The sequence below is a fragment of the Lampris incognitus genome, chromosome 1, assembly GCF_029633865.1.
Source record: "Lampris incognitus isolate fLamInc1 chromosome 1, fLamInc1.hap2, whole genome shotgun sequence".
Taxonomy (NCBI): domain Eukaryota; kingdom Metazoa; phylum Chordata; class Actinopteri; order Lampriformes; family Lampridae; genus Lampris; species Lampris incognitus.
Genome location: NC_079211.1, coordinates 117,121,357 through 117,136,271, shown reverse-complemented (window position 1 = coordinate 117,136,271; position 14,915 = coordinate 117,121,357). Strand labels below are relative to the sequence as shown.

At 41.4% G+C, this 14,915-nt stretch overlaps 2 protein-coding genes across 4 annotated transcripts in view; both read right to left on the bottom strand.

Annotated features, from left to right (window-relative positions):
* Nucleotides 1-611: 611 nt before the first annotated feature.
* Nucleotides 612-4,854, bottom strand: rpl35 (ribosomal protein L35). The gene is made up of 4 exons (XM_056281600.1): nt 4,744-4,854; nt 4,094-4,230; nt 1,622-1,703; nt 612-802 (listed from the first exon to the last, which is right to left on the bottom strand). Exons 1-4 carry the CDS (start codon nt 4,744-4,746, stop codon nt 653-655), a joined length of 372 nt encoding a protein of 123 aa, XP_056137575.1. The 5' UTR covers nt 4,747-4,854; the 3' UTR covers nt 612-652.
* golga1 (golgin A1) overlaps nt 4,821-14,915 on the bottom strand; it is a 51,112-nt gene continuing 41,017 nt past the window's right edge. For 2 of the 3 annotated variants that reach the window (XM_056281578.1, XM_056281589.1), the window contains exons 17-24: nt 10,239-10,328; nt 9,800-9,902; nt 8,407-8,567; nt 7,893-8,051; nt 7,424-7,483; nt 7,070-7,315; nt 6,786-6,872; nt 4,885-6,610 (exon numbers count right to left, since the gene is read on the bottom strand). In XM_056281578.1, the coding sequence (XP_056137553.1) occupies nt 6,530-6,610; nt 6,786-6,872; nt 7,070-7,315; nt 7,424-7,483; nt 7,893-8,051; nt 8,407-8,567; nt 9,800-9,902; nt 10,239-10,328 (987 nt within the window). In that variant the 3' untranslated portion in view covers nt 4,885-6,529. The other variant, XR_008810366.1, reaches the window with a different exon arrangement.

Genomic DNA, 14,915 nt, shown 5'->3' with positions numbered 1-14,915 from the left:
GGAACAGGCCAGAGCTCAAGGTGTTGCCTTAGCCTCCAAATTCACCAGCTCTCAATCCGATCGAGCATCTGTGGGATGTGCTAGAAAAACAAGTCCAATCCATGGAGGCCCTACCTAACAATTTACAGGACTTAAAAGGATCTGCTGCTAACGTCTTGGTGCCAGATACCAGAGGACACCTTCAGAGGTCTTGTGTGGAGTCCTTGCCTTCACAGGTCAGCACCATTTTAGCGGTATGAGGGGGACCTACACTATACTAGGCAGGAGCTTTAAATGTTTGGGCTGATCAGTGCAGGTCTTTGCTAGAAAAGTAAATGTAAAAGCACCAAAGCTGCATCACTCAGAAAGGGCAGTTAGGAGCAATTTCCTCCGAAGACAAGTGATAGCGACATGCTCTGGTGTAACCAGTGTTTGCATGTTTTCGTTAACGCCAATCACAACATGGACCCATTTTCTTGAAACATAGCTCAAAAATTAACTCATCATTAAAATGTCCATGTCATTAATATTGTCATGTTTGGTTTTAATGAAAACCTGTATACACAAATCCCTCAACAGCAAATCGCTGGCAACCACTGGTGCAAAAAAAAAAACAAAAAAACACAAGACAGTTTCTTTAATTCGACTTTAATTTTATCAATAGAAAAAGCTTTTAAGCTTTGACTGCAAATTTGCGCATGGAGTAGAGGAGATCCTTCCTCTGCTGCTTCTTGGTCCTGAGACTCTCCTCATGCTTGTTCAGCCTACGGCGAATAGCTCTGGTCTTCTTGGGTCTCAGATCAAGGGGCTTGTACTTCTTACCCTGAATGAAAAATTTAATCCAATAAATGCAGCATTAAACACCTCATTACTTTAAGACTGAGAATGACCTGGGTGAAAGCCAGAAAAACATCACGTCCTTTCAGACTGTTTAAAGTTACATTTTTAGATTAAATGAAAAATGGGATCAAATATGAATGTTATTTTAGAAATTCACAGTTGATGAAAAGTAGAAGAAGCATCTTCATGTCTTGATGCATGCAAGGAAATCATAAAGTTGAATCAGTTCATCTGGACACGTTTATTGGGAGAAACTTTTAATAATTCTAGTCACTCATTAATGGTCATGGCAATTTGTATATGACACCAATCATTGGTTTGGTCGTTACACAACTGTATTGTTTATAAGGGTGGGGATACCTGCAGTCCGTTGAGACTGAAGAAGTCACTTAGTGATGAAACGTTTCTCCAAATAAACGTGTCCAGAAGAACTGATTTAACTTTCTGTGAAACATCTAGATGCTTTTAGTGTTCACACCCAATAAACACTTTCGCAAACTAACAAGTTAGAATAAGAAAAGATTCTGATCATCAATAGTCTGGAGTGGCACGCCTCTGGAATGTCAAGATGCCCAATCAACTATGACGAGTGCAGTAAGGTCATCACGAGTCTCAGTCTTTTGGTAAGCAGTTGTAAATGCATCAGCAAAACATCAGCTCAACAAGTTTCATCTTGGACCACGGATGCCATGCAAAGACGGCTAAGGGCAAGAACTTATTCTGGACATAGCCACATGCCCATAGGCCACGAATGGGAGAACTTTTGTTTTGAGAAACACTAGGCTGGGGGGGGGGTCCTTACCTTGTAGAACTTCCGAAGGTTCTCTTTCTGTGTCTGGTTGATTACTGTCAGAACTCGGGCGATGGATTTGCGGACCACACAGCTGGAGAAGAAAGCATAAAACAGTAGCCAAGTTAAATCTACCATCTTAAACCTGTATTTGTTCATTCAAGTCAAACGTGCTCCTTTAGGTCCCGTGTCCTTTTCTCCATTAACAACCGTGCTTTAAAGCAGTATAACCACAGAACCATCTTTTTAAAATGTTTATAACATTTGCAGATTCATTAAAACCACACATTATACAACTGATTTGCCTGATTGACAAACTTTCAACAAAAGGGCAAGGAACCAAGTAGTTAAAGGCATTTTTTTCTCGTTTTTTTTTAGTCTACAGATCCTTCATCTAATGGTTTTAGTCCAAAAATTAATTTTTGCTGTGTTTTTATAAAGTAGTCAGGGAGCAATACTCCTTATCATTTGTGACTAACACGATAGACTAGGGATGTGTACTTTTAATTAGAAGATGGAGATTTGAGTCAGGAGGTTGGGTGGAACATCTGCTTGTTTGTGCATTAACAAGCCTTGCCTAGACTTTATACAAATACAATCATGATTACAACAAACAAAATATTACAACCACCACTGTTGGATAATAATCAGAGGAAACAACGGATCAATTTCTGCCACATAATTCTTAAACATGCCTTGAATGTGACTGCATTTTCCAGATTACCATCTGTGATCAGAGGTAATCTGTGTTCTAATCTATTATTCAGCCCTTGCTTGTGTGAAAATACACAACACTCAGCCGCTCCTTCTCCAGATCTCTAGACAATTTACAAACTGAATTCACTTTACTTTCAGCAAAACCTGAACAGATGCTGCTTAGGTCTAGACAATCATGGTATGAGCATGGAGAAAAAGCTTCCACGATTTTACCCCACCAGCCACGTAAATCAGAATCTACCCATCTAATCCCTAAAATCAAAACCCAATTTGGACATATTACCGAGGATCTCCACAAGATAAATGAGTTTAATATTTCTATTCTAATATTTATAAATCTGACTCGTGAAACAAACCTGAATTGGACAAATTTTTCTGATAAATTGCCAGTGTCAACTTTAGACCCACATTTTAACGATCAACTAGGAGAGCAAATTACCTTATTAGAAAGTAAAACGGCCATCAAATCCATGCAGTAGAAAATCTCCAGGCCCAGACGACTTTTCTAATCGAATTTTCCAAGGCGTTTAGGGAACGTTTATGTCCGCTTTTACGTGAAATGTTCCGAGTCCTTTAATTCGAAATGTCTTCCCCCTACACTTGGACAAGCAACACTCAATTCTTTTGAACCCAAATAAAGACCAATTAGCGTTCCTCGTACTGCTCAACATCCCTTTTAAATGTGGATTTCAAAATATCTAAAACTCTTGCTCTTAAGACTAGAACAATGTTTGCCCTCCATGATTTCTTCAGATCCAATGGGATTTGTTAAGGGTAGGCATGGCTTCTTCAATCTACGCAGGCTTTTTTAATATTATATATACTCCATCATCCCTGCTACCTACTAACTTTTGTATTTTGGTATTTCACACTGATTGTTGTTAAAGGAAAAAAACAAAAACAAAACAACATTAAGACGTTTGGTTGACCTCTCCGACCAGTCAAAGACATCATTTGAGAACCAAAATCAATGCCTCAGAAATGTGTATTGTTTGGATGCTTGGCAGTGAATACAAGTACATTCATTTCCAAAGGATGCTTCGATCAGCTTATGTTCACTGTACATCTACAGTGAACATAAGCAAACATGCCCTCTCCTCTGACGCAGGCACACACTCCAAAGCGCAATAAACAAAACAGATGCATTCTTTTCAAAGGTGAAGCTTCACTAAAACCAACCACTCAGGACCCTATATTGTAAGTGTTTGGCTGGAATGCACCCCCATGAACATTAACGGCACATAGCAGGGGAAACATGGGCCCTTAATTAGGCTTCAGACTTCCGAATCACCTTTACAAAAATTTTATACAAATTAGTGATTCTATTATAATGGCACAACAGAAGTGAAGACCAAGTGCAATCTCTCAAGCAGGTAAATGGACACTATTGAGTCATTTCAAAATAGCCTGGGTGGCTGAATCAAAGTCAGTGAATCCAATTTAACAGATATAAACCAGAGACAGGCCCAAAATTACCCCATGACTCTCAGTGTAAAAGAGTACGAGGGGAACAGTGGGTATTTCAACTAAACTTTGAATGGTTGGGTGGTAAAATCCACAAAGACAAGAAGCAATTTGAGTTAGTGCCAAATCCATTACAGCCACTTAATTTGTTTAAGGGGGGTTGACAAAGGACGAAACACTTCAGGATGTTGATGTGCTTCGCTTGCACTGTGAAAGACGTCAAACCACATAATGGTCCATCCACCAGAGAATGTGAGAATATGCCAGACTGACTCCGAGATAACACCAAATAAATAAACTTACATTTTGGATAGTTTTGAGGCAGCGCCACCGGTTACTTTGGCCACACGCAGCTGGGACAACTCATTTTTCAAGTCGTCTAGTTGCTTGAGCAGCTCCTCTTTCTTCTTGCCCCTAAGATCTCTAGCCTTAATTTTAGCCTGCGAATAAAGAATAAGAATACAGAAGAATAAAGCAAAAATTACATGCCATCGCTAGAACTTTGTCGATCTGAAATACATAAGCATATGAATATCCCGCTTACAGCCGGATTCACGCTTTACCGAAATGTAAAATTAACAAGAACGCTATTCTACCAACCATTAAGCTTTCCAACAACAAATACCGAAACGCTGTTAGAATACTTAACACATATGCTCAATAAAACACAATTTTCCTCATGTTACAGTGTCAAAAACTAGTTTATGATGCGATATTAACTAACCTGTCTGAAACAGCTAGCTAGCCAGCAAGTAGCATTAGCACCATGACTAAGAAACGAGTTTGAGCGCGTCAAAAACGATTTTTTTGTTAAAATGATGACATTTTGCTTAGCCACAAATACATAAACGCCAACATAAGCGTATGTATATAGATATTGAGCATTGTGAAAGTTCGGAAGTTACAAAAAGGGTTATTTTTAACGATATTGGGACAACCAACGAAATTCTCACCATGTTCCTTGACGTTGGCCTGCTGGAAAGGCCAGACACACCGCGTGCTCACAAAATTAAGCTTCCGGTGTTTTTCTTCGTGGGTTGTAAACTCACTCTTGGCAAGTACACACAGCACTACCCACTGGACGACTGTTGTAATACACAATAAATCACAATTTAAATCCTCGATTTATTATCGGTAAATAAGAACAGTCCAATCAGTAGTGGCAGCCATTTTAAATCAAAGAAATAGAAAAGAAACATGTAGTGATTGTGCAGTATTGTTGCAGGGTTTAACAACAGAATCAAACGGAACTAAAAAGTGCATTGTTGCTTGGATTATCACGACAGTAGATGAAATCAATAGCCCCGTCTTCCAAGTACTAAACTTAAATGCTGCCCTTTCTTACCCGTCATTAGTAACAAAATGTTTACAGTGTCCCATTAAATTATGTGCTAAATCCTCTTTATGTCTGTCTTGCCATACTTAAGCTGAATAATTAGAATTTTCCTCCTGCAAGATTGAAATGCTACCTCAGAAAACAGTAATGTCAGACATGTTTCTGCTTCACATCTTCTACATATTACTAGAATAAATAAAATCATAAGTACCCTAGAATTTAAAGCCCAAGAAGCTTACATAAATAAAACCTTTTTAAGACAGACTGCTTTAGGAATCAAACGATGCGGTCTAACAATAGAAATATTTTCTGGGCTTTTCACCAATGGATGAAGAGCTCTTAACATCATGAATGTGCTTACACAGAAGTTACAAGATAGTAATGAGCAGTGGCATCAAGCTACAAACTGAAGGCAGAAACTATAATGGGAAGGTAATGATGATAAATACTGCAACTGGCCACATCAAACCATTTTCACCTACTGACTTTAAAAAGTTCTCATTGCTTATGTACAGTTTTCTCGTATATAAATAGATGTGAGGAATGTACTTTCATTTACATCAACACAAGGCAGGTAAAGGTTGAGCATGTCCTCCAATCATCTTTGCTTACATATTCAACTATTTTACATAACAGACATAACATTGTGATGATTATCTAACTTGTCTTCAAAATAAACTTTGTTTTGCTGATACCAAGGCAGTCAGAGTATGGTTCGAACTCTGACACGGAACCATAAAAGTTTAAAGGTTGTCATTAAAATGACCCAGTTTCATAGAGAAGCCCTATGAGGTTAATAGTAAATAAACAGATGTCAAAAACATTATTCTTCCAAAATCAACATGTGCACTGTCTATCTAGAGAGGCCTTAAAGTGTAGAAAACATGAATGTTATCTTCCACATTAAGTTATGATCCCTCTTCCAATCACTGACTATAGCAAGTCATTGGCAACAAGTACCACCTTCAATGAGTACATAAACTTTTAAATTCGGGAGAGAAAAAAACCCGCACCTTCTTACTCCATATCTAACACACAGTTTCACTCCATCGGAGATTTCACTCCATCTATATATGGTTACAATTTAAGGCTTAAAAAGTCTGCCTTCATCTTTGCCTTTTGAACATATTTCAAAATCAACAAGGGAGTCTTTCTAGGAGCCCCCCCCTCCCACAAAAAAAAAGAAAAGAAAAGAAAAAAAAATATTTTTCCCATTTCCCCCCCAAAAAGAGCTACAAAGGAAATTGAGTTTGAGACCGTTTTAAAGCTTCTGTAGAGTTTTCCTCAGGGCACTGGCTGCCACTGTAATGGGAGCCAGGGAAGGAGGATGTATTTTACTGAAGGTCGAGTACATGTGCCATCCTGTTCTTCCTCTCCAATACGTTGGCTCTTTATGTTCCCAATCAGCTCCAGTGAGCCGGTGCTGCTGAGATTGAAGGCCGAATGATGCCCTTTGGAGACGGCTTAGATCCGAACCAGGACATCTGATAGAGAACGGTTATAAACTGATTATGGATCAAGTTACATGACTATTCAAACACCACATTCAGGTTGATTTTTCTTTTGAACATTCAAAGACATTTATCTCACACTCAATGAAAGTTTATTTGAATGCAAGCGACTGCTGATTACAGTGCTTAGTGATGACATCTCACCCACCTTATATTCCAGAGTTTGCTTCAGCATGTCCTCTTCCTCACGTGAAAAGTTCAACAACACAGAGACTGCTCTTATCAGTTGAAACGCCTAAGAAGAGGAATATTACATTTAGATTTTTACAACAAATATGACATTTACATGAGCCAGACTTAGACATTATCATGGTCACCTCATACCAACTGAACCTTTATCATTTGTTTTCACCTACAAAAGTGCCAAACTGGTGCAACACTAGTGATTTGCAAATACCATTGGAAGCAGATCTATTAACAGGTTTCTTTTACCTCAGCCTCTCTGGATGACATGAACTTGAGAACAACATGTTTGAGATACTCAAAGTTGATCTCTCGTGAATCGTTGAGGTCTGAGGTGTTGGTGACAGTGGTGTTAGAGTTTGGAGGGTTTTGGGGGCTTGGGGTTAGGACTGGGGCTGCAGACGTGGCCGGTTCAGAATATAGCCTCTCCTGTTTATCTCCCCGGTATTCTGACAACTTGTCTTTTCCCTCAGCTTCTGGGTCCGGCTTTAGCTTCTGCAACACACAATCAACACAACACTTTATCAGCCAGTATTCAGTATCTGGACATATTCTTTTAAGAATAAAAGCACAAAAGTCACAGTGATATACTGTTTTTTTTACCAGTTCCTTCTGTAGGGTCCTCTTCAGTTCTGCTAGTCTCTGTTGCAGCTGCTTGATGGTCTGAAAAACAATCGGCAACCAATCATTACATTTACTCAAATGGTACACTACACAGCATTTTTTGTGCAGAGACCAAAGAGCATAGTTATATTATAGTTAATTTTAAGGTTTCCAATATTTTTCATTTTTAAAAGTCTGACTTAAGCGATACCTTCGCTTACTGACAGGACCAAAAGATTTTGGTGCAGATTCAATGGGACGTATGCTGTTAACATCTGAATATCACCATCAACTAGACTACTACCTTTTGATGAAGATTATTTTGCATAACACCACCAGATGAATATATGTAAAATGATAGTTGGTTTTAGACAGACCCTGCCCTACCAAATACCAGAGTGTTTTTTTTTAAAGAGCAAAACAAGCACCGAAGCAAAGTTAAATTTTATTTCAGCAAGACTTTTGTGACCTTGTTCCTGTCAGCAAGCTGCTGTTCCAGGTCTCTGTTGACCTTCTGAATGTGGTCCAAGTCATCCACAGTCACGGTGCCATTCTGCTCCGGCTCACACACGTCTGAGGTCTGCAGCTGCTCTGTTAGGGTCTCAACCTCCACCTCAAGGTAAGATACCTGGTCAAAGAACATCACTAAGTCTGTAACCATGTTTTCATGCACATCACAAATGTGTAACGTCTTATGTGGAGCAGACTTTTGCTATGTCAAAGTCTTAATATCAACAGTTTACAAATAAGCTATATTTCTATTCTGGAACAAAACTTATAACATAAAATTGGGCATTCAATATCCAATATAGCAGCCTGAATCTACATAAGTATTCTCATTTTATACATCAAGGATTTACTCACTAGTTAGGGGTTAGTGAGAATTCTTTCAAATATCTTCATTTTCTGAGAACATGTCTCATTGTTTTCCTAATGGTGTAATGTAAGTGTATGTTTGTATGTCCGTGTACATGTATCCTGACCCGTGACTGGCAGGAGTCCAGGTGTTCTGTTTGGCTGAGTACTTCCTTCCTAAGGCTATCTAGTTGTCCGTCTTTATCCGTTTCCATCTCCTTCAGCTGGGCCCGTTGCCTCTCTATCTCTTCCTCCAACTGAGACAGAGACGTCTGGGCAGACTGGAGCTCTGTGAAGTCCACATTAAAACAGGATGAAAAAAGCAAAAGAAAAAGAAAGAAAGAAAGAAAGAGAATTACTTTTGTTTCATAATCAGATAACCATCTGAAAATAACTAACGGCTGTCCTTTCCAAAATGTCTGCTGGTGTGAGTGATGCGCATTATAAATTAAAACAATAACTCCTCTAAAGGTCTTTGTAAATTGTTATTCTCAGGAAACAATTTTCTATGTTTCTGCAACAAAACTTTTGGCTACATAAGATATGAACCTTCACTGACTACTACAGTGCAACGGCTTGGGTAGGCCAAGGCTACACGTGTATCATATATTTGTATGTGTATGATATATTTTCATGTAATTTATCATATATATTTCACATATATTTATAAATAAATATTTAAATATATATAAATATGAATTCAAATTAAAATGGCTTTATTGGCATGACGTAACAATCTACATATTGCCAAATAAATAAATAAACAAATATATAGCATTTTTTTCTGAAACCGTCAATGGTGCTGTTATAAGTGCAACTAATGAGGAGTGGAATATCAATACAGATACAGGGGAAAAAAAAGTTTTAATACTTTTTTTTCTGTATCTTAAAAAAAAAGTTTTAAAGTTGTATTACATTTTTTTCCCCTGTATCTGTGTGTGTGTATATATATATATATATAGAGAGAGAGAGAGAGAGAGAGAGAGAGAGAGAGAGAGAGAGAGAGAGAGAGAGAGAGAGAGAGAGATAGTGAGATAGAGAGATAGATATATACTTAGCACAAAAAGTAAGGAAATGTGTGTTTGGTAGATTATTTCTTTGTTGTAACAATGCTTCTTGGCAATAAATCTTATACCGTTGGAAAGCCTGTTTATTTCCCTTTAAAATGGTGCCATATTTATAAGGAACATGCATTTGTGGGATGAGTAGCAAAGCTGAGTATGTGGGTTGTGCCCATGAAAAATTTGCCAAATCTTCTCTGCCAATGCCAAACAGCTTATTTTGCTGTTGCTGTTGACTCTTGTTTTGAGCTTCTGGTACCCCAGGTGCTGACATTCAGGTGCCTGATATAAGATTTATTTGCAAGAAGCATTGTTACAACAAAGAAATAATCTACCAAACACAAATTTCCTTACTATTTGTGCTAAGTTTAGATAGATAGATAGATAGATAGATAGATAGATAGATAGATAGATAGATATACTATATAGATATGTGAGTATGATATATTAGCGAGTGTACCATGGCTTAGTGCTTTTACATCTTCCTCCCTCTGGGTTAACTGCTCAGTAGTGTTGGCCAGTTTCTGCTGTGTCATCTGAAGGGATGTTGTCAACTCGCCCACCTAAGAAAGAGCATAGTACAAAACTCACAGTTCAACAACAGACACTCTACATCGCAGCAGAGCGCTGACAGGCCCCAGAGCAATGTGGCTAAGGAAACACGTTTTGCAAAAACAATTTTATAATTTGTATGTTTCAATGGTAATTTGCTTTTGGTCTTGTAATGTCCGTCTTTATTAATTTCAACTGGCCTTGTTTTGACAGCTTGATTGTTGCTTTTATTTCACGCCACTTTGTAACTCTTAAGTGTTGTACAAATATGATCATTAAGGTTATACTGATTAAGATTATTATGATTATTATTGTGAGCGCTGTAGAATCTGCATATGCCTGCAGACCTGTAGCTGGAGCTCCTCCTTCTGTCGTCTTGTGTCCTCCAGAGCCTTGGCGATTTCCACACTCACAGTCTGACGACTGCTCAGTTCTGCCTGAGGAAACACACGGTTTACATAAATAATGATAATTACTGCCTGCTTTGGACTGTATGGCCTAATCTACTTTTCCCAATACACACTTTGTTTAAATTCATATCCACACGTTTTTTTAATTTTAAAAATCCCTACTATTTCAAGATATTTGTTCCTTAACTGGGAATGAAAATCATGGTCAGCGTTCAGCACAAGGTAGCTAATGACCAGACATGAAATTATAGCTGCATGTTCTTGTAAACAAAAATATTACCACGTGAAATGATCACGTAATCCTGGTCTGTAACCACCTACAAGTTGTAGTTGCGAAAGTTAGACAGGACCATGAGTGACTTCACTGCAAAACCTTTAGAGGCTATTTCCCAGCTCTTCATGACCTGCACACTATCACAATTAATGTCAATATGTTTGCAACCCTTACACATTGTCCAAGTTATGATTGTTTTTTTTAAATCTCATGAGACTTTTTGATTTCAGCGCAGTACCGTAGTTTTTGGATCAGAAGTGGAATGCTGTACCAAAAAGGAAAACCATCGATTTATTTAATGCTGCTACAAGGACTGATGGCTCTCTATAACCGACATGAGCCCATGACTAAGAGGATCATATAGTGCTATACACATGTATGATTCCCAATGCTTTTCCCAGGGTGGGATTCCCTGCAAAACCTGAACAGATGATTTACAGCACACAGAAGGGATACAGTCACAATTACCTCATTAGATTATCTCAGTGCTGCATATCTTGCAAACACTTATTTTTCCAAGACATGACTACACCTCTCATTCTTCTCATCTTAACAAATGCATGAGCTACCAGAGGATACATGTAGCTCTTTAAGCAACGCTTAATGCGAAATGAAGTCGTTCTTCTGTGAAAAACTACCACTTTTGCCCCAAGGATAAGGAAAGATTATCTCATCTCTCATCTCATCTTCAGCCGCTTTTCCGGGTCGGGTCATGGTGGCAGCAAGCTAAGTAGGGCACTCCAGACGTCCCTCTCCCCAGCAACGCCCTCCAGCTCCTCCTGGGGGATCCCAAGGCGTTCCCAGGCCAGATTGGACATATAGTCCCTCCAGTGCATTCTGGGTCTACCCCGGGGTCTCCTCCCAGTTGGCCGTGCCCGGTAAACCTCCAATGGAAGGCGCCCAGGAGGCATCCTAATCAGATGCCCGAACCATCTCAACTGGCTCCTTTTGATGCGAAGGAGCAGCGGCTCTACACCAAGCTCCCTCCGGATGTCCGAGCTCCTCATCCTATCTCTAAGGCTGAGCCCAGACTCCCTACAGAGGAAACTAATTTCAGCTGCTTGTATCTGCGATCTCACCCTTTCGGTCACTACCCAAAGCTCATGACCATAGGTGAGGATTGGAACGAAGATTGACTGGTAAATTGAGAGCTTTGCCTCCTGGCTCAGCTCCTTCTTTGCCACAACGGTCCGGTGCAACATCCGCATTACTGCTGATGCTACACCAATCCACCTGTCAATCTCCCGCTCCATCCTACCCTCACTCATGAACAAGACCCCGAGATACTTGAACTCCTTCACTTGAGGCAACAACTCATCCCCAACCTGGAGGGAGCAATCCACCATTTTCCGGTAGAGAACCATGGCCTCAGACTTAGAGGTGCTGACTCTCATCCCAGCCATTTCACACTCAGCTGCAAACCACCCCAGTGCGTGCTGGAGGTCGCATTCTGGTGAAGCCAACAAAACCACATCATCTGCGAAGAGCAGAGATGCAATTCTGAGATTCCCAAAACGGACACACTCCTCACCTTGGCTGCGCCTTGAGATCCTGTCCATGAATATCACAAACAGAATCGGAGACAAGGGATACACAGCTCTCAGTTTGGTTATACAAGGACCGGATGGCTTGTAGCAACTGCCCCGGTACCCCATACTCCCGCAGTACCCCCCACAGAGTGCCCCGGGATACACAGTCGTAAGGCTTCTCCAAGTCCACAAAACACATGTAGACTGGCTGGTCAAATGCCCACGCCCCCCTCAGCACTTCCGCAAGGGTAAAGAGTTGTTCCGTTGTTCCACGGCCAGGACGGAATCCACATTGTTCCTCCTGGATCTGAGGTTCGACAATTGGTCGGAGCCTCCTTTCGAGCACCCTAGAGTAGACTTTCCCAGGGAGGCTGAGCAATGTGATGCCCCGATAATTGGAGCACACCCTCCGGTCCCCCTTTTTGAATATGGGAACCACCACCCCAGTCTGCCACTCCACAGGTACTGTCCCTGACCTCCAAGCGACAGTGAAGAGGCGTGTCAACCAAGACAGCCCAACAGTGTCCAGAGCCTTCAGCATCTCAGGGTGAATCTCATCCACACATGGCGCCTTGCCACCAAGGAGCTTTTTAACTACCTCAGAGACCTCTGCCAGGGATATGGGTGGGGCTTCCCCTGAGTCTTCAGACTCTACCTCTTCCACTGAGGACGTGTTAGTTGGGTTGAGGAGCTCCTCAAAGTGTTTTTTCCACCGCTCGATAACATCCCCAGTCCGGGTCAACAGTTCCCCTCCTTGGCTGAACACAGCCTGAGTCAAGCCCTGCTTCCCCTTCCTTAGTTGCCAGATGGCTTGCCAGAACTTCCTTGAGGCCTATCAAAAGTTCTCCTCCATAGCCTCATCGAACTCCTCCCACACCCGAGTTTTTGCTTCCGTGACCACCGAAGCAGCAGCCCTTCTGGCCTCCCAGGACCTGTCTGCTGCTTCAGGAGACCTCTGGGCCAACCAAGTCCGAAAGGCCTCCTTCTTCAGCCTGACAGCTCCCCTCACCACTGGTGTCCACCAGCAGGTTCTTGGGTTGCCGCCTCGACAGGCACCGATGACCTTTTGACCACAGCCCCTGCCTGCCGCATCTACAATAGAGGCTTTGAACATGGCCCACTCAGACTCCATGTCCCCAGCCTCCCTCAGGATACTCGAGAACTTCTTCCGGAGGTGGGAGTTGAAGACCTCACGGACAGGGGCCTCCGCCAGACGTTCCCAGTTCACCCTCACTACACGTTTGGGTTTGCCAGGTTTGCCCGGCAGCCTTCCCCGCCATCTGATCCAACTCACCACGAGGTGGTGAACAGTTGACAGCTCTGCTCCTCTCTTCACCTGAGTGTCCAAAACATACGTCTGCACATCTGATGATACGACCACAAAGTCTATCATCAACCTTCAGCCTAAGGTGTTCTTGTACCAAGTACACTTATGAACTACCTTATGTAAGGACCTCTAAAACCTAGGCCCCTAGGATGCAAATAGAGGCCTAGTATAATACTGTTTATTGTAATGCATATGTTATGACATTGTACTGTTTAGCATACTGCTTACTATACATACTTTGTGGTACTTCATTTACCAGAATGCTTTGTGTCTTAAGCGTTTCCTATGTTCTTATAAGTTTCTAAACATGTAAACCAATGAAATGTATTTGCTCTTTGTATTTTTATTTCAATTTTGTTATCATCCAGTGATATTGTGTAAAGTTATTATGCCCGCGAAATCGCGAGGATGTCAACGTTCTATCTCCTCACGGAGAGAGAGGAGGCTGAGTCCAAGCCAGTACGACCAGGAGAGAGGTCCATTTTCTGCTGCTCCATCTCAGTACCAGTTTCGCAGAGACTTTATACACAGCCCGTGTACTAGGCCCGCATTTGAGTTCAGTAGTGTTGCAATTGGCCCGCGGTCGTATGCTTGCTTGTGTGGTTGTTTTTTTAGTATTACGATTATTTTGTCTATGCCCTAGAGCCATTGCAGCCGCTAGCTAGCTAAGTGGATTTAGCATCCAGTGCTAGTGTGTTAGCCGACTTGAGTTGTGGAGGCTAGCAAGAAGTCATCGGGCTGCGCTGGACTGTGAGCTAACTAGGTGAGCCACTCTGCTCCATTCCTGGGACCTACCTGCTGTCCAAAGAGGACTCGCTTCATCTGCTCTCCAGTGCTGGGCCCACCGGAGGATCCCCATCTTCGCCAGGGTTTTTCTGATCATTGCAACGTGTGGCCGTCTTGCGGCTGAGGACGCTAACGGGGAGCCGACACCTGCCAGCTGCTAGACTAGCACTACGCCTTCCATCCTTTAAACTGCACACAGCCTCCCGGTCGAGGGAGCGATGGGTTGTGAGTACCCTGACATTGCATTTATACTGACACACACACATTTATCACGTCGCCTGGTCATCGTAGCGGTTGCTGCCTTGCCCTCAGCTCAGAGAGCTGTTTTATGTGAACCAACGGGCCCCAACAGAAAGCGCTGGGTATTTTTGTGTTCTTTGGATACTTTTCTTCCTGTTTATTGTGACCGGTCGTCACACCCTGTGTAATTTCAATTAATGTACCGATGTCAATAATCTGTTATCGATTTAAGCATATTGCTATTGTTCATTGGGTGTTAAGCTGTGCAATTCACAGCTACTGCTAATAACACTGGTCTGTAACGCTACTTAGGCTAAAAGCTACAGTTAGCTTGAACCTAGGTTTCAGGTAGCTCTTTGGGTTTGGTTATTCAAGCAACAATACCACACTCGTGTGGTACTCTCTCTCTCTCTCTCTCTCTCTCATTACTATCAAATAAATCCTATTATTATTAATTA